This window comes from Primulina eburnea, chromosome 14, assembly GCF_022965805.1.
Source record: "Primulina eburnea isolate SZY01 chromosome 14, ASM2296580v1, whole genome shotgun sequence".
Lineage (NCBI taxonomy): Eukaryota > Viridiplantae > Streptophyta > Magnoliopsida > Lamiales > Gesneriaceae > Primulina > Primulina eburnea.
In genome coordinates, this window is record NC_133114.1 from 17,845,970 (window position 1) to 17,872,262 (window position 26,293).

At 39.7% G+C, this 26,293-nt stretch overlaps 2 protein-coding genes and 1 non-coding gene across 3 annotated transcripts; 2 read left to right on the plus strand and 1 right to left on the minus strand.

The window, feature by feature from the left end:
* The first annotated feature begins 892 nt into the window (after nt 1–892).
* Nucleotides 893–998, plus strand: LOC140813387 (small nucleolar RNA R71). The gene has a single exon (XR_012113922.1). It is a non-coding gene; the product is annotated as a small nucleolar RNA R71 (small nucleolar RNA).
* A 3,459-nt stretch (nt 999–4,457) lies between these two features.
* On the plus strand, nt 4,458–7,662 carry LOC140812348 (uncharacterized). The gene is made up of 7 exons (XM_073170595.1): nt 4,458–4,646; nt 4,918–4,994; nt 6,267–6,359; nt 6,448–6,555; nt 6,724–7,029; nt 7,136–7,240; nt 7,333–7,662. Exons 5-7 carry the CDS (start codon nt 6,904–6,906, stop codon nt 7,657–7,659), a joined length of 558 nt encoding a protein of 185 aa, XP_073026696.1. The 5' UTR covers nt 4,458–4,646; nt 4,918–4,994; nt 6,267–6,359; nt 6,448–6,555; nt 6,724–6,903; the 3' UTR covers nt 7,660–7,662.
* Nucleotides 7,663–21,129: 13,467 nt separating this feature from the next.
* LOC140811222 (uncharacterized) lies at nt 21,130–25,718 on the minus strand. The gene is made up of 9 exons (XM_073169090.1): nt 24,624–25,718; nt 24,170–24,571; nt 23,933–23,987; nt 23,471–23,674; nt 23,222–23,374; nt 22,646–22,729; nt 22,404–22,552; nt 21,901–22,037; nt 21,130–21,427 (listed from the first exon to the last, which is right to left on the minus strand). Exons 1-9 carry the CDS (start codon nt 25,716–25,718, stop codon nt 21,130–21,132), a joined length of 2,577 nt encoding a protein of 858 aa, XP_073025191.1.
* Nucleotides 25,719–26,293: the final 575 nt, after the last annotated feature.

Below are 26,293 nucleotides of genomic sequence, written 5' to 3' on the forward strand. Positions count from 1 at the left end.
AAAGGGGATGTATAACAATTTTAGATTGTGCAGTGAGTGCTGGTGTAGAGTTAGAAGACTTACCTTTAGATGTCTCAGTCAGTTAATCCGGCACTTGATTTTTTTCTTTTTCTCTTGACTCTAAAATTTTTCCACTCTTCAACTCAATGGCTTTCACTTGCTCTTTTGGATTGGTCTCGGTGTTACTTGGCAAGGTGCCCAGCTCTCTACTTGCTATCATCTTGCTAACTGTCCAATCTGATTTTCTATCCCCTTTATCGAAGCATCTTGATTTTGGAGTCTAGTTTCGGTAGATGAGATGAACATAGACATCATCTACTCCAAATTGGACTTCTCTTCTCTAGGTGGATCAAATCTGTACATCGGTTTTTTCCCATATGGTTGTCATCCTTGTGGTCGATTCTGGCTGTTTTGACCACCCCATGAGAAGTTGGGATGTTGCCTCCACCCAGGATTGTATGTTTTCGAATAAGGGTCATTCCTTGGGCGGTTTTGGACTCCCACTTGATTCACAGGTGCCCCTTCTGGCATATTAAAGGGATTTCAATCTTGACAGTCCTTAACATAATGTTCTCCTCCACATTTTTCACAAAATATCTCTTGAAGATGCATAGCCGTGCCACCCATATTCAACCCGTCCAGTTTCCTGTTCAAGACATCAAGTTGTGTAGTAATAGCGGAAAGGTCAGTTACCTGGTGAACTCCTGCACTTCTTCGCTGGTTTTTCCTTTCAGATTGAGGATGATAGCTGCTAGCAGCCATCTCCTCCAATAACTCGTATCCTTCCTCAGCAGTTTATCTCAAGAGGTTTCCGCAAGCAGCAACATCTATCATAGTACGATTAGGAGTAAGCAAGCCATAGTAAAAGGTTTGATCAACTAACCCAAGTGGAAGTTCGTGATGATGACATCTTCTTAATAAATCTTTGAAGCGCTCTCATGGATCATATAAAGACTCATGCTCAAATTGAGCAAATGTGGTGATATCTGCCCGCAACTTCATGGTCTTAGATGGAGGAAAGTATTTAATGAGAAACGCTTTCGCCATGTCTCCCATGTGGTGATCGAACCTACAGGCAAACAATTCAACCATGCTTTAGCTTTATCACGTTAGGAGAAGGGAAATAAACGCAATCTAACAGCATCATCAAAAACTCCATTAAATTTATAAGTATCGCAAATTTCGAGAAAATCTGCGATGTGCGTGTTTGGGTCATCTACTGCAGATCCTCCAAATTGGACTGTGTTCTGAATCATCTGAATTATGGCTGGTTTGATTTCGAAGTGGTTTGCCCGCACAATAGGCCTCACAATGCTGGGGCGTGCTCCATCCAAAGAAGGTTGGGCATACTCCAGCATCGGTATGCGGCGTGGCATCTCAACATGTCTAGCATCATGGTGTTCCTCCTCACGATCGTTCTCGTGCCTCGCCATCAGTTCTTTCAGTCTCTGCTCCTGTCTTCTCCTGCGGAAAGTTCTTTCAATTTCAGGGTCGAACTGCTGAACATCCACGTCAAGTGACTTTGGCATGCACTGAAGAAATATCTGTAATAGAATATGGAGTGTTAATTTAATAAAAATGAAACAATGCTAAAGAAAATAACTAAAAATAAAATTGTGAATTAACAGTCCCCGACAACGGCGCCAAAATCTTGATCGAGCAAAACTTGCAATGTGGAATCCTTAATAAAAATATGATTTTGTATGCTCAAAAATTAATCGTAAGCGCACGATATCAAGTAATAGTATAATGTACGTGAGTACGAGTATCGTTCCATTGGTGACTGTATTTGACAATTATTATTTTCAGTTATTAACTCTTTAGCAACGAAAATTGATTGATTGATTATTACTTATGTGATCAACTAAACATGAAAATAAAAATATTCAAGAATTATTTAATGAAATATAATATCTAAAATGGTTGATAAAAAATTCAACGAGAAATGAATTTGTTGGGAATATCGGTTCACCTATCACTCGTTAATTAATTAATTCGTTCGATAATGATTATATGCTTCCGACAGGATTTCCTATTCAATTGAACACACTCTCTCGAGCTATGTCAAACTAATTCTACTCAATGAAGTAATTAAATGTCTTCAATTATTTATCGAGAGTGAATCGCATGTCGATCTATGAAATCTCCTAGTTTTCACTCTACCGGACTATGACTATCGGCACGTATCTAATTTCATATATCTATGTAAATTGTAGAACCACGGATTATACTACTCGTTCCTATCACAAGTTATTCTCTCGAACTCACTCGCAATATAAAAGTGTTATTAAAGTTATCTACACTTTAACAACATGATAAAACAATAGTATAATCAAGAATAAACCAGAAATCAAAATGTGAATTAATTTAAATCAAAGTTCGGTGTAGGATCCCCTTAAATCCCAACAAATAATAACGTTTAGCTACTTGAATTCATAATAGAAATAAACACAACAATGTTTAAAAGATAAAAAATAAATTAGAAATACTAGATTTGACGACAATTGCGAGGAACGACGCCCGGAAATCTTCGAATCTTCAACTCTAAGCGCAAAATTCTCTCCAAAGCTTGCGGCGGCTGCTCCAATGAAGTCTGAATCAATGAAAAATGTCCCAAGATCCTTTCCATATCATCCACATCCCCCGAATAAGGTAAGGAATCGGCAAGGAACTTTTTCCAAAAATAGGTGGCGCTCGGGCAGTGGAAAATTACCGCTCGAGCGCCACACCTTCTGTAAATTTCTTGGGGAATGCGGCAGTCGTGCTTGGGCGGTGGAAAATTACCGCTCAAGCACCGAGTCTTCCATAAGTTTTCTTCTCGGAAATCATTTCTCGCGCCCGGGCGGTAGAAAACCGCCCAAGCACCATCCTCTCTAGAGTTTTTCTGCTCGGATCACCTCTCGCGCCCGAGCGGTAATTTTCTACCGCTCGAGCGCCAGCCTTTCTGCCATTTCCTTCTTGGCTTGTGCACTTTGCTCCAGATTCACTTTTCCGGTCATTTTTCCTGCAAAAATTTGTCGCACACAAGTGAGACATGATCAAATGCATATGTTTACTCTAACATGAACAAATTGTAAATGAAATGTACTCATGCACAATGCAAACACACACAAACTAATGCAATAAAACATGTAAAAACCACGTCTATTACAAGCCATCCAAAAATGTTAAACAACTCTGCGATGCCCATGGCTTGTATTATTTCCTTAGTTTTTCCATGATCCAGAGAATAATTACCATTTTCGGTAGAAATCATAAACACTATATGCTATGCATAAAACATATCAATGACTAACAAGAATCCTGAGAAGACTGCCTACGATCTGGCATGAAAAACATATTTGTTTGTAAGTGTTTCACCAACACTTATGATAAAAACACATTTAACTACTTTTGATGCTAAATATGACGTTGGTGTGTTCTTAGGTTGTTCTTCAGTTAGTAAAACATATAGAATTTATAATTATAGAACTCTAACAATATGATGTTGGTGTGTTCTTAGGTTGTTCTTCAGTTAGTAAAACATATAGAATTTATAATTATCTGACGTTGATGAATCCTCTATCTATCATGATAACTAAAAAGAACTGCTGAAATCAGCCGTGAAGCAAGTCTTTCAAGCAACGAAGAAAATGCTCTAAATCAAGCCGCTGAAGAAATTGAACCGGTGAACAACTTGCCAGAAATACATCAAGAAAATGATGATGCTAAAACTAATAAAAATACAACAATCGAACACCCAGATCGAAATCCATCTGGACCATGCCTTCAATAGAATAAGAATAATCATTCGAGCTGGTCATTGATAACCCGACTTCTCCTCTTATAACTATAAATCAAATGGTAAATGATTTTGATAGACTCATAATAGTTTGTATTTTTGTTATCATATTAGTCATTATTTTCAGTTCTGATACACTTAATTGATACACTTTGGTGTTATTTTGTTGTAGGAAGAAATTTTTTTGTATTGGAGTAAATTTTAGCTAAAAATATGATTTTTTATCACATTTGAAATTATCGAGATAAAGATATCACTACAACAAAAATAGTTTTTCACAGCACGCTATTAACAGCGCACATTAAAAGCACGCCGTTAATAATATTATTAACAGCGTGCATTAAAAGCACGTCCTTCTAACCGGTGTAAATGAAATGTACTCATGCACAATGCAAATACTATTAACGGCGTGCTTTTAATGTGCGCTGTTAATTGTATTAATTTTTTTTTGTAAAAAAAAATCGTGTCTATATAATAACAGCGCACATTAAAAGCACGCCGTTAATAGCATTATTAACAGCGTGCTTTTTATGTGTGCTGTTAATAGTATTAATTTTTTTAAAAAAAATCGTGCCTATATATTAATAGCGCGCATTAAAAGCACGCCGTTAATAATACTATTAACGGCGTACTTTGTATGTGTAAGGTGTGAAAGAAAAAGCGCGAACCTAATTTTCTAAGCCCTCTCAGTTTTCATTCCCGCAAGCCGAATTTCTTTTCTTTCATTTCTAATCGCCGATTTCTTCTTCTCAAAATCCTTCTCGCCGCATCTACATATCCGCCATCTTCGTCGCCACGTCCTTCTAACCGGTGCCGCCTGTGTCGTTATTGTTGATTTCAGTCATCAGATGCCCTAATCTGAAAGGTAAGGGAATTTCTGCGAATTGCTTGGAATTGAAACATTACTCGCATGAATCTTCAAGTTTCACCGAATTTGAGCCATTGAGCTTATCAAAATGATGGAATTTTTGAACTAAATCATTCTAATTGGGTAAGCCAAATGATCCTTTTCACACCTTATAGGTTCCTCGTGACACCACCAAACCCCCTACCCTACTTCCTTGTGCACGTCAAGAATTTCTCGCCTCGCCCCACCTTTTTGCTCTATATAACGACAAATTGTTATTTTTGTATAGATTGGACTAGAACGCAACTTCACAAGGGGCCGCAGGAAGGATCAAGTAGAAGCTGCTTGTCTTTACATTGCTTGTAGGTAAGAAATCAATTTGAAGTGTTGATCTCTGCTTTTTTTCCTCTGTATTTTATTCCATTTTTTAGTTGTTGTTTGTTCCCTGTTAGATAAGCTTGCCAACAACTTTAAGTCCATGTATAATGTGTATACTGGCTTATGTTGTAGGCATCTCTGTCTCATATGTCGATTTTACTTAAATTTATCATCTGTGAGGCCATATGTTTTGATCTTTAGATTTGGGGTCAGAGACTTCTCATTGTGGCTCAAACTTTTTTGTCTTTTTCATGTACATGTTAGGTTATCTTGCAAAGTTGGTATTTTTGGTAGAATTTTTTATATCATCAAATTGTGGTAATTCCTTTTCCAAAATTCCTTATAATCTTCGTTACATAATTTTGTATTAAGTTCCGAAATGGGCATAACTAGGACCTAGAGACTTGTTCAAGGTTAACTTCTTTGTTAATTTTGCAAACTTCTTTGTGTTGTTGCCTCGACGAGACTACTTTGTCAGTAGTTTAGGTGTGTGTTTGGATGTAAGGGTTGTTTGAACATATTGCCTTTATAGCCGCAGCTACCATTGAAGAGGCAACTTCAGCAGCAACAAAAACTAGATTGTTTTTTCGAATTACTTGATATTAATCTTTTGGTTGGGCAAGTGACTACTAAATCATCATTGAATCGAAGAGATCTGTCTGATATGAATCAAATTTCAAAAATTTTGTTTTTGCAATTTATCAATTGCAAGAATCACGAATTCTCCCGTAAGGTAAGCTTTTCCAATAATCCTTCCCAAAATCGTTGGTTTCGTATTTGAATTATTATGGTTTTAATTTTAAATTGAAAGACTCTAAATTTGTGGTTTGATTTTGGTGAAAAGCGATGGATTTAGTTCAGGTCGGGAGGAAGAGATGGACTGTGTTAAATTTAATCTTGTTTTTTTATTCTGTGCAAGCATACAGTGTAAACCAAGTCTCCAGGAAAAAAAGATTTTGGTTTTACATATTCCACTTCAGTCGGGTTGATGACATTGGCTTTTTGTTTCCTTTTTTTATTTTTCTTTGTATTGGATAGGTTATTTTGTCTTTTATAAAACTCATTTAGAATTTACTGCCTGTAAAATATAATCATTTCAATTATTTGCTTGTTTTATGTTCATTGTTTTTGCAATGCATCTGTAGTTTAAATCTTTTGTCTTTTTATCATTAGGCAAGTGACTACTAAGTTTTAATCGCAAGTGACTGCTAAGTTTTAATCTTTTGAACAGTTTGATTGTGCGATTTTAACTAATCTCAGGAAAAGAGTGAAAGATTTAGAGCGATGAGAAAAAAACAATATCACATTCACACAATGAGTCGGAGAGGTTATGCTCATTTGACTCACATTATGGTAATTTTTTTTATAATTTATGTAATTAGTGATATATACATCTTTTGAATTATGTTCTAACGATTTTGTATATATTTCTATATTAAAGGAAAAGAAAAGCCCGGCAGATACAAAAATTACGAGATCGCAAGTTTGGATTGAAGGTCACAAGAAAAAAAATGGAGAGCCTAGTACTCAATCTGTTGGAGAGAAAATGGTAATAATTAGATTAACTTTGCATCATTTTTCTTGTATCAGGTAATGTGTAATTGGGAAAATGGAATTAATGAGATGATAACCTTAAAACTAGTTCTTTTAATCCGATTATTTCTCATGGCTCTTGCAGATAACTATGTTATTTTCTCATAATTTTTTTTTCTTGCAGAAAGAAATACAAGAATGTCCATCTGATTCTCAAAACACAACTAATATTGTTGATGATGCAATTAGCCTTGTGTTTGGCGACGAAGCTCGGGGTAGAGTGCGCGGAATGGGCTTCGGAGTTACACCATCGAAAGTTGGAGCTTCTGTGAAATAAAATGGAACTGTTCAACAACTTCAAACTATGGTACAAAGCCTCCAACAACAAATACAACAAAATCAGCTAGAAATGCAACAAAATCAGCTAGAAATGCAAGAAATGAGGTCCATGTTTTTACAAAATATGAATAAACAAAATCAGCAAGAACATGTTAGTAAAAATAACATATAAAAAATATGTTTGGTATATATACACACTTAAATGCTTCTGTATTATCATGATTACATCGCTTGACACGATTTGATTGTAAAATTAGGTTGCTAGTGGTGGTATCGGTAGTGGTATCGGGAATGATAGTGGTAGCAATGGTGATATCGATATTGGTGCCAAGAAAAATGGTGATTTTTATCATGTTTATCAGGTAATTAACTTTAAATTATGTAATTTTGAACCGCAAAATTGTTACAAAAATAGACACGGTTGAATCAATAACTTTTCATTTTCTATCTATAGTCAAATTTGAGGAATGTGAGTCCTGGAGATATTCGTGCTAATACTAAATGTAAGCTGCTTCATTGGTGTGCTTATGAATTAGTTGTTGCAGAAGGTCGAATTGAATCCACAGATCCTAACACAAAAGTGCATTACGCTGTTCCTGGTAGATCTTGTTGGAAAGTTTGGGTTGATAAGGTTTTGGTGGAAAAAGTGGACCTAATTCGTCCAAATGATGAAATGCAGTTTCTCGAGGACGCGATAGGAAGCACGACCGCATGGTTATCTAAATTTAAGTATTGTGCGAATGATACATATTCTACTGATTTGCGTGTATTGAAAGTTTAATCATTGTTATATCTATACCAGCTAGTTGTTACAGATTTCGTATCTTGCTTTGGATTTTCAGACTGTTTTTATATATTGAAACACAAGGCACGCCGTTGATAATCTTAAAGTTTTAACAGCTTGCAGCTGTGCAGCTTGCAGTGCGCGCCGCGGAAAGTGATTTCGCGCACTGCGGAAAGCCATTTTTGTTGTAGTGTATGAGAGAAAGATAAAAATAGAAGAAATCCCGGAACAAGGCGTGATCACGTCTTATGACTGTTCTTCAGCTGTATGTAAAAATGAAGCTAGCGAAATTTCAAGGAGTGAATCTCCCAATTTGTGAAGATTATGCCAAAATTTAGAATCCTAATTATGGTATTTGACTTAAAAATAATTCTTGGAGAGAGAAGTTGTTTTGGGGAAAAAGAATACTAAATAGAGTTTTATTCTATAAAAAAACTCTATATTTGTTTTTTGAGATATTTCCAATATTAGGGTTTTTATTGATTAATGTGCTTTCCCTTGAGCACAGTTAATCAATATACGGGAAAAGCAAGGAGGCACACAATAGACAGAGAAGAATTCTACTTTCTTCTCCCTCACTCTCTTCAACGTGAAACACAAGGAGGTGTAGCAATTTTTCATCTTTCCTCAAGAACTTTATGCTAAGTTTTTATTTCTGATTCAAGGAATATTTTTACTATTTCAATTTTAGCATTGTGAGGCTTTTTTGTGTTTTAATTTAAAATTATTGTTTTGTTCAAGTATTTGTGTAGTATCCCGATGCCTAATTTGAGTTAATTATTGGATTAATTATATTTCGGTGGGATCGGAAGGACCGAACAGAGTTCGGATCGTCCGAAGCGGGTTCAGATCGTCCGAAGAGGGTTCGAATCGTCCGAAGACAGGTGGCTGGACACGTGGAAGACATGCAAAGTTCGGATCGTCCGATCAGGGTTCGGATCGTCCGAAGACAGGTGTCTGGACACGTGGAAGACATGCAGGGTTCGGATCGTCCGATAAGGGTTCGGAAGGTCCGAAGTGTACAGTGGATCGGATCGTCCGAAGTGGATCGGATCGTCCGATCGTTGTCTATAAATAGAGGCGCGAGGCTTCATTTGTTACTCGCCAATTCCGAGTGTTCCAGAGCGTTTTAGTCGTTTCTGATGGGTTTCTAGTCTTTTCCCGAGGTTTAGGCACTAGCGGGGAGCTACTGGTTTTGTAGCGGAGCTGTGCTCTAGTTGGGAGCTAGCGGCATCAGTGGGCTGACTACGGACGCAGACTTGATTCTAGGACTGATTGCTAGGATCTACTGGTTTGAGGTACGAAAGTACTATCCGAGATAGCAGGATTGAGTATGCTTTACTATGTGTTGCATGTTTATATGTTGCATTATTATCTGTCATATGATGCATGGTTTATTATGCGGCATTTGCATAATCATGTTGAGCCTGACTATTTTTGAGATAGCCTGTTGAGAGGGTGCTCAGCCCTCGTTTGTTGTGGATGGTTGGACCCCGTTGGCCGACGGTGGTCAGGTCACCGGTATATCCACAGGTTTATTTTGGTATGGGAGCCACCTCCTGGTGCGACGGCGCAGAGTGCTACATACCTTGACGTCATTTACCTGAGCAGTATTTCGATATACCCAGATCCTGGTATCCAGTACATTTTGCATACATGCATGTCATAGTCTTGTATACTCATGCTTTCGGTGCTGAGCGTTTTATGCTCACGTCCTCGGTTTATCTCTGTTTTGGACACCCTATTCGATGGGGCAGGTCTCAGGTTGGACGGTCCAGGAGGGAGTGGACAGGGAGCTGGCAGAGGTTGACCTGTAGTTGTTGGTATTTGTTCTTGGTATTTAGTTCGATCTGGTTGTTTAAGTATTTTGTACTTACAGATTCGATTGGGTTGTATTACTGTTTTTCCGCTGTTTACCTGATTCAGTCTTAAATGTTAATTTTGCATGCTTAAGTTCTGATTAGTAGGTGATTCTGGAACGGGTCACTACATTTATGGTATCAGAGCATGCATTAAAATTTTGGGATTTAGAACTGTTCTTTTGAGTTTAATCTCTGGTAACTTTTGTAGTTAAGAGATGTCTGGTTTTGACGACGATGCTAGTAGTCATGGCAGCGTTGGACGCTGGGGAGACCGCGACGATCGGGAGCGTCGTCGAGAGCATCGAGAACGTCGTCAACACCGTCGTGATGAGCCTCGGAGTTTTAGTATGCATCGGTTCTTGCAGATGGGGCCGAAACCTCTTTCAGGCGGTGAGACCCCGGATGTTGCGGAGAACTGGCTTGAGAGGATGGAGAGCTGCTTCAAGACTTTTCAGTGCTCGGCGGAGCAGCAGATTGATACCCTTGATTTCTTGCTGGAGGGTGGTGCGCGCAAGTGGTGGAGGTCTACCTCTGCACCGATAGTTCAGCGACAGGGTCGAGTTCTTTGGGCCGATTTCCGAGCCGCTTTCATGCTGCTTTACTTTCCGCCAGCTCTTCTGCAGACCAAGGCGATTGAGTTGATCAATCTGAAGCAGGGAAGTTTGTCTGTTGATGAGTATCAGCAGAAGTTCTTTGAGTTGCTTCCGTATGTTCCGCATGTCAGTGACAATGCTAGTGCCAAGTATAACCATTTTCTTCAGGGCCTCAATCAGGAGATTTATGATCGGGTTGTTGTCTGCGATGATCCGACATCGTATGAGGGCCTTGTGAATCGTTGTCGCCAGGCTGAGGGCAGTTTGCTGAGAGGTCGAGCCATGCAGTCTGCTCGTCCTACTAGTTCTTTGGGTCCCCGCGCCCAAGCATTCAAGAAGGCTGGATCTACTTCTTCTTCCTCTGGATCTGGAGGAATTTACCATTTTGGGAAGAAGAAGGGCCCGTGTCAGCATTGCGGGAAGGATCATCCGACGGAGCGTTGTCGCAAGGTTGCGGGTGCTTGTTACAAGTGCGGTGAGATGGGCCACATGAAGAGAGATTGTCCACAGACGGGCAGAGGATCAGGATCTGGTTCTCAGGCTTCAGTTCATCAGAGGCCATAGCAGGGACAGTCTACTCAGGGTTCTAACCTCCGACCGCGTACTCAAGGGCAGGTCTTTGCTCTTAACCAGGATCAGGCGACTGAGGAGAATGAGAGAGTTATCGCAGGTGTGTTTTTATTATGTGGATTACCTGCTTACGTTCTCATTGACACTGGTGCATCTCATTCATTCATATCTGCGAGATTTGCTAAGCGTCATAAGTTACCTTTCACTTCTTTGGACGTTATGGTATCTGTTTCCACGCCGATGGGTCATTCGGTGCTAGCTAAACGTCTAGTTTTGGGTTGTCCTCTAGAGTTTGAGGGTAATGTTTTAACTGCTAATTTGATGATTCTTGTGATGGAGGATTTTGATTGCATTCTGGGAATAGATGTGCTGACTGTGTTTAGAGCTACTGTGGACTGTTATCAGAAGTTTGTGCAGTTTCGTCCAGTTGAGGGCGACAGTTGGTTTTTCTATGGAGAGGGAGCGCGACCCCCGATGCCTGTGGTTTCTGCTCTGAAAGCCTGTCGTGCTTTAGAGTCGGGCGGGGAAGGCTACCTTATCTATGCTATTGATTCGTCCGCAGATAGTGTCGGTATCAGAGACATTCCAGTGGTTTGCGATTTTCCGGATGTTTTTCCCGAGTAGATTCCTGGTTTTCCTCCCGTTCGGGAAGTGGATTTCGGCATTGATTTAGTGCCAGGCACGGCACCAATCTCTAGAGCTCCTTATCGTTTAGCTCCATCGGAGATGCAAGAATTGAAACAGCAGTTGCAGGATCTTCTTGACAAGGGGTATATTCGACCCAGTGTGTCCCCGTGGGGAGCACCAGTTCTTTTTGTCAAAAAGAAGGATGGTTCTATGCGGCTCTGCATAGATTATCGGCAGTTGAATCGTGCGACGATAAAGAATAAGTATCCGTTGCCACGGATTGATGATTTATTTGATCAACTGCAAGGTACCTCTGTGTATTCCAAGATTGATTTAAGGTCTGGTTATCATCAGCTTCGGGTTCATCAGGGAGATATATCGAAGACTGCATTCAGGACCCGGTATGGGCATTATGAGTTTCTGGTTATGCCTTTTGGGGTGACGAATGCACCAGCAGTTTTTATGGATCTGATGAATCGGGTTTTTTGGGAATTCTTGGATAAGTTTGTTGTGGTGTTTATAGATGATATCTTAATCTATTCGCATGATCAGCAAGAACACGCACAACACTTAAGGATTATTTTACAGACACTTCGCGAGAATCAGCTTTATGCGAAGTTGAGTAAATGTGAGTTTTGGATTGACAGGGTTGTATTCCTTGGTCATGTCATTTCTAGCAAGGGAGTTTCAGTTGACCCAAGCAAGGTGGAAGCGGTATTGAACTGGTCGCGTCCGACGACAGTAGCCGAGATCCGCAGTTTTCTGGGATTGGCTGGGTATTATCGCCGTTTCATTGTCAACTTCTCTCAGATTGCTAAGCCACTCACTCAGCTCACTCGGAAAGATGTTTCATTTGAGTGGACATCAAAGTGCGAAGAGAGTTTCTTGGAACTTCGCAGACGTTTGACATCTGCGCCTGTTTTGGCTTTACCGTCTGGATCTGGTGGTTTCAGTGTTTACACTGATGCCTCCTTGCAGGGACTAGGGTGTGTTCTGATGCAGAATGAGCATGTGATTGCTTATGCATCGAGACAGTTGAAGCCTCATGAGGAAAACTATCTTGTCCATGATCTGGAATTAGCAGCGATCGTTTTTGCTTTGAAAATCTGGCGCCATTATCTGTATGGTGAGCGATTTGAGATTTTCACCGATCATAAGAGTTTGAAGTATCTGTTCACTCAGGCTGAGTTGAACATGCGTCAGCGTCGTTGGATGGATCTACTCAAAGATTACGATTGTGAGATCAAGTATCATCCAGGATCTGCGAATCTCACGGCCGATGCTCTTAGTCGCAAGGTGAGGTTATCTGCTCTTCAGACTTGTGCTGTATCTGGGATTATTCAGGATTTCTGTTCGATGGGATTCAATTGTAAGCATCGGAAGGGAACAGAGAGTATCCGTATAGCTACTATTTTGTCCGAGCCAGTTTTGTATTCTCGGATTAGAGATGCTCAGATGTCTGATTCTAAGATTCAGAAATTAGCTCGGTTGGCTGATAGAGATAATACTTCTGGATTCCACTATCAGTCCGAGGGTCTTTTGTGCTTATCTGGTCGTGTTGTTGTACCGGAAGATGACACTTTGAGGGAGGAGATTTTGTCCCAGGCTCATCGTAGCAAGTTGAGTGTTCATCCGGGGAGCAACAAGATGTATAAAGATTTGAGGACTCGATTTTGGTGGAAGGGTATGAAACGTAATGTTTATCAGTATGTCTCCAAGTGCCTAGTCTGTCAGCAGGTGAAGGCTGAGTATCGACGACCCGGAGGTTTGTTACAGAATCTTCCTATTCCGGAGTGGAAGTGGGAGCATATCACGATGGACTTCGTGACTCACTTGCCTATGTCTGTGGGGAATAGAGATGCTATCTGGGTGGTAGTGGATCGGCTTACTAAGTCTGCCCATTTTCTTCCGTATAACAGAGATTTCACTTTCGATCGGATGGCACGGTTGTACATTCAGGAGATTGTACGGTTTCATGGTGTGCCCGTGAGTATCGTTAGTGACAGAGATCCTCGATTTACATCTAGATTTTGGGGCAGCTTTCAGCAAGCTTTGGGCACTACCTTGAGTTTGAGTACTGCATATCACCCAGAGACTGACGGTCAGTCAGAGAGGACTATTCGTACTCTTGAGGATATGTTGAGATCTTGTGTGATGGATTTCGGGCCAGCTTGGCAGGATCATCTGCCGCTGATAGAGTTTCCATACAACAACAGTTTTCATAGGAGTATTGGTATGTCTCCGTTTGAAGCATTGTATGGTCGACGTTGTCGTACTCCTCTGTTCTGGGAAGAAGTCGGAGAACGACAGGTCGAGGGTCCAGAATTGATTCAGCAGGCCATGGACAAAGTTCTTGTGATCAAACAACGGATTAAGACTGCTCAGGATCGACAAGCGAGTTATGCGAACTCCAAGCGCAGACCTCTTCATTTTGATGCAGGCGAGAAAGTGTTTCTCAAGGTATCACCTTTTCGGAGGATTCTGAGATTTGGACTCAAGGGTAAGCTATCTCCGAGATTCATTGGTCCTTTTGAGATCTTAGAATGTGTGGGAGATTTGGCCTACAGATTAGCTTTGCCACCGTATCTGTCTAGTGTTCACAATGTGTTTCATGTGTCCTTGTTGAGACGATACGTAGCGGATGAGTCTCATGTTTTGCATCCGACAGAAGTTCAGCTGAATCCGGATTTGTCTTTTGTGGAAAGACCGGTTTCGATCTTAGACCGGAAGGATAAGGTACTGCGAAATAAGACTATTCCTCTTGTCTTAGTGCAGTGGCAGCGCCGAGGTACTGAAGAAGCTACTTGGGAACTAGAGAGTCGCATGCGGTCAGAGCATCCAGAGTTGTTCTAGTTGTAGTAATTTCAGTAATGATTGTAATTTCAGTTGTACTTTCAGTTGTAATTCATTCTTAAGTTGAATGTATTGTTGTTCAGAATTGTCATTCTTCAGACTCGATTTCGCGGACGAAATCCTTTTTAGGGGGGGAGAATGTAGTATCCCGATGCCTAATTTGAGTTAATTATTGGATTAATTATATTTCGGTGGGATCGGAAGGACCGAACAGAGTTCGGATCGTCCGAAGCGGGTTCGGATCGTCCGAAGAGGGTTCGAATCGTCCGAAGGCAGGTGGCTGGACACGTGGAAGACATGCAAAGTTCGGATCGTCCGATCAGGGTTCGGATCGTCCGAAGACAGGTGTCTGGACACGTGGAAGACATGCAGGGTTCGGATCGTCCGATAAGGGTTCGGAAGGTCCGAAGTGTACAGTGGATCGGATCGTCCGAAGTGGATCGGATCGTCCGATCGTTGTCTATAAATAGAGGCGCGAGGCTTCATTTGTTACTCGCCAATTCCGAGTGTTCCAGAGCGTTTTAGTCGTTTCTGATGGGTTTCTAGTCTTTTCCCGAGGTTTAGGCACTAGCGGGGAGCTACTGGTTTTGTAGCGGAGCTGTGCTCTAGTTGGGAGCTAGCGGCATCAGTGGGCTGACTACGGACGCAGACTTGATTCTAGGACTGATTGCTAGGATCTACTGGTTTGAGGTACGAAAGTACTATCCGAGATAGCAGGATTGAGTATGCTTTACTATGTGTTGCATGTTTATATGTTGCATTATTATCTGTCATATGATGCATGGTTTATTATGCGGCATTTGCATAATCATGTTGAGCCTGACTATTTTTGAGATAGCCTGTTGAGAGGGTGCTCAGCCCTCGTTTGTTGTGGATGGTTGGACCCCGTTGGCCGACGGTGGTCAGGTCACCGGTATATCCACAGGTTTATTTTGGTATGGGAGCCACCTCCTGGTGCGACGGCGCAGAGTGCTACATACCTTGACGTCATTTACCTGAGCAGTATTTCGATATACCCAGATCCTGGTATCCAGTACATTTTGCATACATGCATGTCATAGTCTTGTATACTCATGCTTTCGGTGCTGAGCGTTTTATGCTCACGTCCTCGGTTTATCTCTGTTTTGGACACCCTATTCGATGGGGCAGGTCTCAGGTTGGACGGTCCAGGAGGGAGTGGACAGGGAGCTGGCAGAGGTTGACCTGTAGTTGTTGGTATTTGTTCTTGGTATTTTGTTCGATCTGGTTGTTTAAGTATTTTGTACTTACAGATTCGATTGGGTTGTATTACTGTTTTTCCGTTGTTTACCTGATTCAGTCTTAAATGTTAATTTTGCATGCTTAAGTTCTGATTAGTAGGTGATTCTGGAACGGGTCACTACAATTTGTTGGTTTATGACTTAATTATATGAAAGTTATATGTCGTTTAATCTGACAATCTAATTTGGTATATAACTACTGTTATCCATAAATTCAGTGATCTGTAATTTTCATTAACGACCGGTACCTAAGCAGCGATACATTAGGTGTGTTGCGCTATCATCATATATTTAGTCTAAATAAATGATTGGAACTGGATCTATCTGAAATTTCTGTTCCCACAGTGTGAGAGTGATGAGGGTGAGTGTTGTGTGAGTCAGAATGTAGGTGTTGTGCGTAGGTGTTGTAACACCCACGACAACATGCAGCGGAAATTACAGTTTAGAAAATTAACACACAACTCGAATGATACTAATACGAGAGACGAGATATAAATTATGCACAAGTATCAAATACTTGTGCGGTGCCTCAGGGCAAAATAATTCACTAAAAAAACTTGTAAGTTTACAAAAAACAATACTAGTGAAAGAATCAAACAACTCTCTTATAAAGGCGAGTAACAAATTGCATCCTAACTCTCTAACAAATCGTATAACCAAAATATTTAGGATGCATCAACTGAGAAGTGAAAAAGTCTTCAAAAATCAGCGCACTAATCAAAACATTGATTAGGTGTTATCTCAAGATGTTGTCAGCACTTCACAGCAACACTTTATCAATGATGCGAGATTGCTTCGAGCACACAACCTCTCTTCATATGAGTTCGTCTCTGCCAAAACTTTTATACCCTTTTTCATCACCACGTTTTCTCCTTTTTGAGTCCTATTTAACCTAGACAGAAAGCAATTTCATTAGGAAACAATCTCTTTTTGAAACAAGGATAATATCTTAAAGATATTATGATATCATATCAAATATAGTCTTGTATTACATGTTGATTTCAAGATTATTCTCATGTCTAGAAAGGCAAAATATCAAAGTTAAAAACGGAAAATATATCAAAGAAAAAAATTCCTTTCAATCTCCCCTTTTTTGCCTTTCTGGACAAAACAACCAAAAAAATGGTTATACAGCTCAACTCACTACAAACAAACACTCTTACAGAAGCGGTTTTTTTCAATTTTAAGATCGGTTTTTAACCGCTCCAGCACTTGTACCATCGGTTGCAAAAGCGCTCCTCTTATCGATGACCTTATATCTTATAGAAGCGGTTTTTTCAACCGGTGGTACAAGTTGAAGAACCGCTTCTATTGTATATTTTAGGTGCGGTTTGATAATGCTCGTACCCATAACATATTTACAACAGTTTCGAACCGTTTTTGTAGTTGTGTATTTAGGAACGTTTCAAAGTGTTCTAAAAGGCGTGAAGTGTAAGAACGATCTTACACCGCTCCTACATGCCATGGATATAAGAGCGATTTGCAACCGCTATTGATGTTGCCAATTAAAGAGCGGTTTGAAACCAATTGTATATATTGTGAATATTACAACGGTTTTGGACCGCTCCCGTAGCTCTTCATTTAGGAGCCCCTTCAAAGCGTTCTAAAAAGAGTGAGGTGTAAGAACGGTCATTCACCGTTCCTACACGCCATCAATATAAGAGTGCTTTGCAACCGCCATTGATGGTGGCAACTGAAGAGCGGTTTGACACCGATCATACACGTCGTGCATATCACAACTTTACGAGCGGTTGCAAATCACTCCTATATGGCATCGATATAGGATCAAGAAATATAGGACCGATGTCAAACCGCTTTGGACACAGTTGGCAATAAGAATGGTTTTCCTCTGTTCCTATACGTTGTCGATATGAGAGTAGTTTTCAAATCGTTCGTAAAACAAAAGATATAGAAGCAATGTTTGAGCCAATATTTTAAAATGATTTTAATAAATTTATTTGGAATTGCTCCTAAATCCAATTTAACAATAATTTACTCTTTTATTGTATTTATTTAAAACAAATATACATTATTTCGCAAACAATTCATCAACCAAAAAAATAGATAAATAAATATTCATCAAATAAACAATAAAAAACTTCATATTTAATATTTCAATCCACAAAATGAATGTTATCATTAAATAATAAAGCACTATTATCCACACAAAATATCAAATCAGTGACTCAGCCAACTTAGTTGACTCCCCTGAATTCTACTGTTAAGCCTTCCCCTGATAAAAAATATCACAGGTTTTGTATGTTAGATGTTGCAACATTCAGATCATAACACCGAAACAGTTCAATTCATTAATCAGGAGGAACAAAGATTAGAGAAAATAAAAGGACAACTAAATTAAGAAGTACTAGAACCATCAAGAGAGACAAAAACAGAAGAAACACTCAAAATCTCATTATCCATCATTACTGCCATCATCATCATCCATTTTGGCTCCACTGGTTCCAGCTGTATCATCTACTCCCATTTTTTGTCCAGAATGGATACTACCAGCAAGTAGAAGCTCATAATCTGCCACTTGATTTTCGTAATGATCAATGGTCTCCTTGGCATTAGCAATCTGTTGTCGACCATAGGCAATTTGAGCGCGAATGTAGGAGAGAGATAATGTAACATAACCAAGAGGAGGTGTAGGGGGTAAACTTGCAGTCAGAGGCTCAGATGTATCAACAGTGTCAGGCAGAGGCTCAGATGTTGTGTCACCAGTGTGGCCAACATCCGAAGCAACACTCGATCTCAGCCAGGGCAGATCAATCTTTTTGTGGCCCTTAAAATAGATAGGAGAAATCTTCAGAGTTCCTCCGACAGGACAGAGTTCTTCATCAATATCCTTGATGAAACCTTGAGATTCCAGGATTCCATAAATGAGCGAGGGGTAGGGCAGCTTCGTTCTCTTGAAATCTCCTTCAGCATATTGTAGGGCTGTCCTAAACACTAGCTTTCCAAAGTTAAAGTCTCTTCCAGTGCCAATAGCAAACAACACCAGAAACTGAGATCTGGTTACAGTAGTATAATTGGTTGACGGAGTCCAATTCCAGATTGATGTCTTGTGCAACACAGAGAAAAAGGAGGTGAGATTAGCAGCACTCAATTTCTTTGGGATAATCAGGAAACATGGTGATCACACCTCCAGTGAGCACAGAGGTGACAACATGTATGTCAAGATCCTCGTCCACTTCCTCAACATCCGGAGTGTTGTAAAATGTATTGATCACAGAGGGTGAGAACGTGCAGATACGATCCCGAACAAACACTCTCCCATACTTTACCGATTTCTCATTCCCAACACTGCTCAGGAGGTTGCAGTAAAATTCTAAGACCACACGGCGACAGTAGGGCATAACAGTAGTGACAGTGGACATCAATCTTCGGTTCTTGAGAAACTCAATCAAGTTATATTTCCCATGTGCATTGACATCAATATTTTTCTCCTCAATTAGCTCTATCTGAACAAACAGTGGCCATAATGCCAAGGAGTCCTCAGAATAAAATTTGGGAGAAAACGACTTACTTAAATCATAGTCATCAGAGTCAATGTTGTGCTCGGTGTTGTCAACATCCATCTCAACACCGGCAGTAGGAGTAGCAACATCATCAGAAGACTCACTGGCTTCAGAGCCAATATCCTCAGAGTCAGCATCACCCTGTTCCTCAGATTCAAAGTCAGATACAGACGATGACGAGGGATCATCAGAAGCTCCAGGTTGGTTTTTGCTCAAATTCCTTCATCATTTCTGAATCAGGTTCATCATCCTTAGTCATTTGTTTCTTGGCAGCCTTTTCTTCCTTAAGGTGAGCAAGAAACTCGGCCAGAGATTGTTCATCTTCTTCAGGCTCAGCAGGATCTCTTTCTTCTGCAACATTTTGAGTATCTGTGATGGGGTTTGGCTTTTGACTACCAGAAGTAGAACCAGATTCCTTAGCAGCAACAGTTGGTTTGGGGCGAGCCACCAACTCAAAATCATCATCATTGGAGTCGTCACCAGAAGAGAAATCAGGGTCCAGAAGATTTGAGGAGTTAAACGCCCGTGGTTTCTTGGTTGGAAAAAATTCAGGATCGAACCCTGCTTGTCTCTTTGGCCTTCGGCGCATAGGAGCAGTGGGAAAAGCTTTATTCAAGACTTCAAAGTCCGGAGGATTCTCAACATTGATCTCGTTCCCAGGTTCACTAGGAGCGATTATTTCCAACGGAGTTGGCTCTTCGGCAACACCCACAATTTGCATCCCCTCAACATTGGTTTTGGCTGTGGGTGTTGTCTCAGGAGATTTTCTGCTCATGCTCGCAGCCATTTCACTCCTAATGTCATGAGGATCAAAGCCAGCCATCTGCGAATTTGAGAACAAAGAAAGTAGATCGATTCGACGGACACAGAGAATCACGAAGAACAGAGATATTTTACGCAATACAAAATGAATAATGAGAGCAGGAGAAATTTTCGAATGTGAGGGAAAATACTAAACAGTAAAGGTGATCCTAATTCAGCCCTAATTATTTAAGCACAATCCTCCAACGGTAATATTTTGTTTAGCCGCAACTTCAACACCTTTTCAACTCAGTTTTTACTCTCACCCAACGGTAACTATTCTGAAACAGTGTAATCATTATCTCAAGAAACCAGTCAGAATAAAACACCACGTCGAATTAACCCCACAATCAGTTAGAAATCAAGAAAGTTGAAAATTAAGTCGGTTAGGGTTTTCTTCGCATTTTAAGAATTAAAAACTGGTAGCCCACTGGACATGATGAATTACAAAACAACAGTAAGAATGACATAAATTTATGCCTAAGATATGATCAAAAATGAAATACACACGTATGTGATAAAATTGTGATCAGTCTGTACTTAGGTGTTGGCAACACCTCTTGGCAACACTCACAAGTTTTACTCAAACTTTCTTGAACATTTTTTAATTCAGACATGGTAGCTCCCACTCTAGAAGAACGGTCTTCATAGGACTCCTCTAGGTAGCTTTTTCCATCTGTATTTTGACTTAGAAGTGGTAGCTCCCACACTAGAAGAACGGTCTTCATTGGACTTCTCTGGGTAGCTTTTTCCATTTTCTTCTAAACATTTTTTTTTGGTTCAAGTTTTCTCCTCTTTTCTATTTTTCACCTTATTGCTCAAGAATTTTTCTAAGTCATTTTCTACATTGGACAAGATCATGTGGTACACGAACATCCTCAACAGCTTAATGACTTAGATTGAGCTCACTCCATACTTTAGAAACTTTTGGTAGAAAGTTTTATTCACAAATGAGAGCACACCATTCAGTATCCTTCACTTGTACAGGCTTCACACAAAACAGGATGTATGTAATATGTCTAGCATCCTAAAAATAAAATGCACATGCATGCTGAGTGTTGTCCACAGGTGTTGTAACACCCAGGACAACATCCGTGAGTGATCATTGTGCACACAAGCTGAGAGACTTCCTAAGATTGGAAAATCTCTCAAAATCCAATGGTTTTGTAAAAATATCAGCTAGTTGGTTCTCAGTTCTAACAAATTCCATTCAAATTGTACCCTTCTCAACCAAATCTCGAATAAAATGATGTCTAATGTCTATGTGTTTCGTTCGAGAGTGTTGTACTGGGTTTTTCGAAATGTCAATTGCACTTGAGTTGTCACAGTATACAATTAAGGTGTCACTGTTGAATCCATAATCTTTAATCATTTGATTCATCTACAAAAGTTGTGAACAACAACTAGCAGCTGCAACATATTCAGATTCAGCAGTGGACAGAGACACACAATTTTGTTTTCTACTATAACATGACACCAGATTGTTACCAAGATAAAAACATCCACCAGTGGTACTCTTCCTATCATCAAGGTTTCCTGCCCAATCAGCATCACTAAAACCTACTAAATTGGTGTTTTTTTCCTTGGTGTACCACAAACCTAAGTCAAATGTTCCAGATATATATCGCAAAATTCTTTTGACAGCTTTTAAGTGAGTGATTTTAGGGTCAACCTGGTACCTGGCACACAAACATACACTAAACATAATGTCGGGACGACTTGCACTTAAGTAAAGAAGACTGCCTATGATGCTGCGATACTGGGTGTTTTCAACATCTGTGGCAACATCGTCTTTGGACAATTTTTCAGTCGACCCATTGGAGTTTTCAAGTGTTTAGTGTTCTCAGCAGAAAATTTCTTTATTAAATTCTTAGCATACTTGGATTGACACAGAAAAATACCATCATGCATTTGTTTGATTTGTAATCCAAGAAAGAAACTTAATTCTCCTACCATGCTCATTTCAAATGTGGTAGGCATGCATTTAACAAAATCATCAACATGCTTTTGAGAAGAAGCACAAAAAATGATGTCATCCACATAAATTTGACACACAAGAATATCATGCTTCGACTTTTGAATGAAAAGGGTTTTATCAACCTCACCTCGTTTGAAGCCTAAGTCAAGCAGATATTCAGTAAGCCTACCATACCATGCTCTTGGAGCTTGTTTAAGTCCATAAAATGCCTTCTTCAACTTGTAGAGATGGTTCGGGTGGTTTGGATCTTCAAACCCTTTAGGTTGACTTACATAAGCTTCTTCATTCAAAATGCCGTTCAAAAAGGCACTCTTCACATCCATTTGATATAGTTTTATGTCCATGTGACAAGCAATATCAAGTAAAAGTCGGACTGACTCAATTCTGGCAACAGGGGCAAATGTTTCGTCGAAATCAATTCCTTCAATTTGAGTATACCCTTGAGCAACTAGCCTTGCTTTATTTCTCACAACAATTCCAGATTCAACAGTTTTGTTTTTAAAAATCCATTTGGTTCCAATAACATTCACATTATTAGGTCTGGGAACCAAATCCCACACATCATTCCTAACAAATTGTTCAAGTTCCTCATGCATAGCATTGACCCAAAATTCATCTTTTAAGGCTTCAATTACATTTTTGGGTTCAATTAGTGGAAAAAAACAAGAATGACTTACTTGAGAGTATACGGAAGTCATGCATACTAGACCCATCATTTTCCGATAATCTACCTTCTCCTTTCTTCTAGTTTGCATTCCTCCAAATGCTTCTCCAATGATCTGAGATGATGGATAATTTTTCTGAATCTTACTGGGAATATCAAACCCTTCATTGGTTACATCATCATCATTTACAGTATACTCTCATGGTTCATCATTTGATTCTGCCAGTGCAGGTGTTGACTCAGGTGTTACAACACTGGGTACAACATCTGTGTTAGGCAGTGTCTCACTTACGTTCAATAGCCCATCAATATCATCCTCGATAGTTTTTCCCGTTAGATCTGCAAGATCGTCAAAAACAACGTCAATAGATTCCATAGTCGTTATTGTTCTGAGATTATACACGCGATATGCACGACTATTGGATGAATAACCAAGGAATAAACACTTGTCACTTTTAGAGTCAAACTTTGCAAGATGGTCTCGGTCATTCAAAACATAACATACACACCCAAAGACATGAAAGTACTTCAGGTTTGGCCTCTTTCTCATTATAATTTCATAGGATGTCATAGTAGAACCATTCCTTAAGTACACACGATTTGAAATATGACATGCTGTGTTTAAGGCCTCGGCCCAAAATCGTTTTGAAATATTCTTTGAACTCAACATGACCCTAGCCATTTCTTGCAGTGTCCTATTCTTCCTTTCGACTATTCCATTTTGTTGAGGAGTCTTAGGGACCGAAAATTCATGAGTTATCCCTCTCTTCTCACAGAATGATATAAAGTGTGAGTTTTCAAATTCTTTACCATAGTCGGTCCTTATCTTACCAACCCTCAAATCATGTAGATTAGTAATCTTAGCATGTAGTTTCTTGAAAACAGCAAATGTGTCGGACTTTTCTCTAAGAAAACTTACCCATGTAAAGCGAGAGAAATCATCCACACAAACAAATGAATCCTTTTTACCTCCAAGGCTTTCCACTTCCATTGGACCCATAAGATCCATGTGCAAAAGTTCAAGACACCGTGTTGTCCCAAAGTGTTGCAACACTTGATGGGGAACTCGTGTTTGCTTACCCTTTTGACATGCTCCACAAACATAAGGAATTCCAGAGGATAAATTAGGCATACCTCTCACAGCATCGTACTTACCAAGGTTCTTTAATGTCTTGAAGTTTGCATGACCCAATTTTTGATGCCACAAGTTTAGTTCACTCACCTTTGAATGATTGCACATCAGGTCTTCTCCAAGTTGATAGCAATTGTCAGCAGACCTTGTACCTGTCAAAATACAAGTATTAGTGTCATCAAAAACTTCACAGTTGTCTTTATCAAACTTAACATGTAAACCATCATCACAAAGTTGACTTATGCTTATCAAGTTTGAGTTAAGTCCCTCGACATGAAGCACATTGTGTAGGTTAGGTAATCCATCAACATTCAAGGTCCCTTTCCCAGTAATTCTTCCTTTAGCACCACCACCATACGTCACATGACCACTCCTTAGTTCAACATAATCAATCAAATGATCTTTAGAACCTGTCATGTGGCGTGAACAGCAACTGTCAAAGTACCATATTCCTGCAAGGTTAGTCTTTAACGAAGTATAGATAACAGAACATTGAATATTAGCTTTTGGCACCCACACCTTTTTTACCGATGGTTTCCTATTGGCAGTGTTACGCCGGGTGTTGTACAACACCTGTGGCAACATCTGTTCAGATTCCAATCTTTTGTAGTCATCTCTGAGTTTAAACAGTAGTGTTTGATATGTACAGGTCTAAAACAATAGTGGCAGATAAAGTGGCGTTTCCTAGACTTGGACTTCTTGGTAGATATTTGCCCTTTTGATGAAACACCTTTTTCAGTGTGTGAAGTATTCGAGATTTGAACGCTTCTTTTGTTAAAGATAGTTGGTTTTCTTTCAGTGTTGGAGGATTCTCTAATTTCAAACTGGTGATTCATATAGCCAAGTCCAGCTTTGTCATTCTTTCCAATCATCAAGAGTGAGTCAAGTTTAGATGAACTTGAATTAAGCTTCGCAAGAATCTGACTTGCATCCCCAAGCTCCTCCTTGACTTTGCATAATTCCAGATCTTTCTTACTTAAGATTACTTCAAGTCTTGATACTTGTGACTTCAGCTCAGTGTTTTCTTTTGCGACCAGGTATGGCAACACCTGTGGCAACACCCAAAGGATTGATTTGCATTAAACATTTCTCCTTGATCACAACAGATAATGATGTGTGTTTTTCAGATTCATTTGATTCTTGATCATCATCAGACTTTTCATCACTCAAAGTGTCAGTCATGCCTTTGTTTCTCCGAAGTCGATTGCCACACTCATTGGCATAATGTCCAAATCCAGAACACTCTCTACATTTCACTGAATCCAGATTTCTGGCAGTTGATTGGATTTGCAGTTCATTCCTTGTTCGAAATTTTCCTTTCATAGGAGTAAACTTTTGAGCTTTTGCAGGAGTGGTGATATTGGGCAATACTGATGTTTGTCCAATTTTCTTCTTCTCTCTCATAGTCTTCAGGTAATCACCAAATTTCTTAGTAATTAGAAAGATCGATTCTTCACCTAAATCAAACTCATTCACCTCTTTAGATATTTGAAGGATTTCATCATGAGATTCTGTTGAGGCTTCAAGGGCTATTGTCTTCCATTTATCCTTCCTTTGTAAATCGAGGTTCATCTCAAAGGTTCTGAGAGAACTCATTAATCCATCCAGATTGATTTTTGAAGTGTCTTTAGATTCTTCAATTGCACACACTTTGACATTAAATCTCTCAGGAAGAGATCTTAAAACTTTGTTCACCAATCTTTCATTGGGCATGGGATCTCCGAAACTGTGAGCTTCATTAGAAAGTTGTCTCAAACGGTTATCATACTCAAGAATAGACTCCTTGTCCTCCATCCCCAAGCTTTCAAATTTTGATGTCACCATCCTTAGCCTAGTTTTATGCACGCTCTCGTATCCTTCACAATGTTTCTGAAGTATATCCCAAGCTTCTTTGGCACAGACACAATTGGTGATTAAGTTAAACATTCTTGTGTCAACAGATGAAAATATAGCATTGAGAGCCCTGGAGTTAAAATTTGAAGTTTGCACTTCATCGATTGTCCATGTACTTTCAGGTTTGAGCCGAGTGTCTCCATCAGTATCCTCGATCTTTGGTGGGCTCCACCCATCAAGTACACGTAGCCAAGCTCTTTCTTCAATAGATTTTATAAAGACCCTCATTTTTACTTTCCACAAAGCATAGTTCGATCCATCCAACACGGGAGGTCTAAAAACAGTGTTTGTTGATGCTTCCATAATCCTTTTTCACCTGTGAAAACAAAAGAAAGCAGGATCTCACTTAGTAGCGTCAAGTGGAGGCTCTGATACCAATTGAAAGTTCTGTTCCCACAGTGTGAGAGTGATGAGGGTGAGTGTTGTGTGAGTCAGAATGTAGGTGTTGTGCGTAGGTGTTGTAACACCCACGACAACATGCAGCGGAAATTACAGTTTAGCAAATTAACACACAACTTGAATGATACTAATACGAGAGACGAGATATAAATTATGCACAAGTATCAAATACTTGTGCAGTGCCTCAGGGCAAAATAATTCACTAGAAAAACTTGTAAGTTTACAAAAAACAATACTAGTGAAAGGATCAAACAACTCCCTTATAAAGGCGAGTAACAAATTGCATCCTAACTCTCTAACAAATCGTATAACCAAAATATGTAGGATGCATCAACTGAGAAGTGAAAAAGTCTTCAAAAATCAGCGCACTAATCAAAACATTGATTAGGTGTTATCTCAAGATGTTGTCAGCACTTCACAGCAACACTTTATCAATGATGCGAGATTGCTTCGAGCACACAACCTCTCTTCATATGAGT

What these genes read in the sequence shown, in the direction of transcription:
- LOC140811222 (XM_073169090.1), bottom strand. Translation starts at nt 25,718, where the DNA reads ATGGAAGCATCAACAAACACTGTTTTTAGACCTCCCGTGTTGGATGGA. An exon ending in TCTACATGATTTGAGGGTTG is followed by an intron (nt 22,730 to 23,221) that starts GTAAGATAAGGA and finishes ACGATCTTGCAG; the next exon opens with ATCTAACGGGAAAAACTATC. An exon ending in TAACACAGATGTTGTACCCA is followed by an intron (nt 22,553 to 22,645) that starts GTGTTGTAACAC and finishes TAACCAATGAAG; the next exon opens with GGTTTGATATTCCCAGTAAG.
- LOC140812348 (XM_073170595.1), top strand. Translation starts at nt 6,904, where the DNA reads ATGGTACAAAGCCTCCAACAACAAATACAACAAAATCAGCTAGAAATG. An exon ending in AACAAAATCAGCAAGAACAT is followed by an intron (nt 7,030 to 7,135) that starts GTTAGTAAAAAT and finishes TTGTAAAATTAG; the next exon opens with GTTGCTAGTGGTGGTATCGG. An exon ending in ATTTTTATCATGTTTATCAG is followed by an intron (nt 7,241 to 7,332) that starts GTAATTAACTTT and finishes TTCTATCTATAG; the next exon opens with TCAAATTTGAGGAATGTGAG.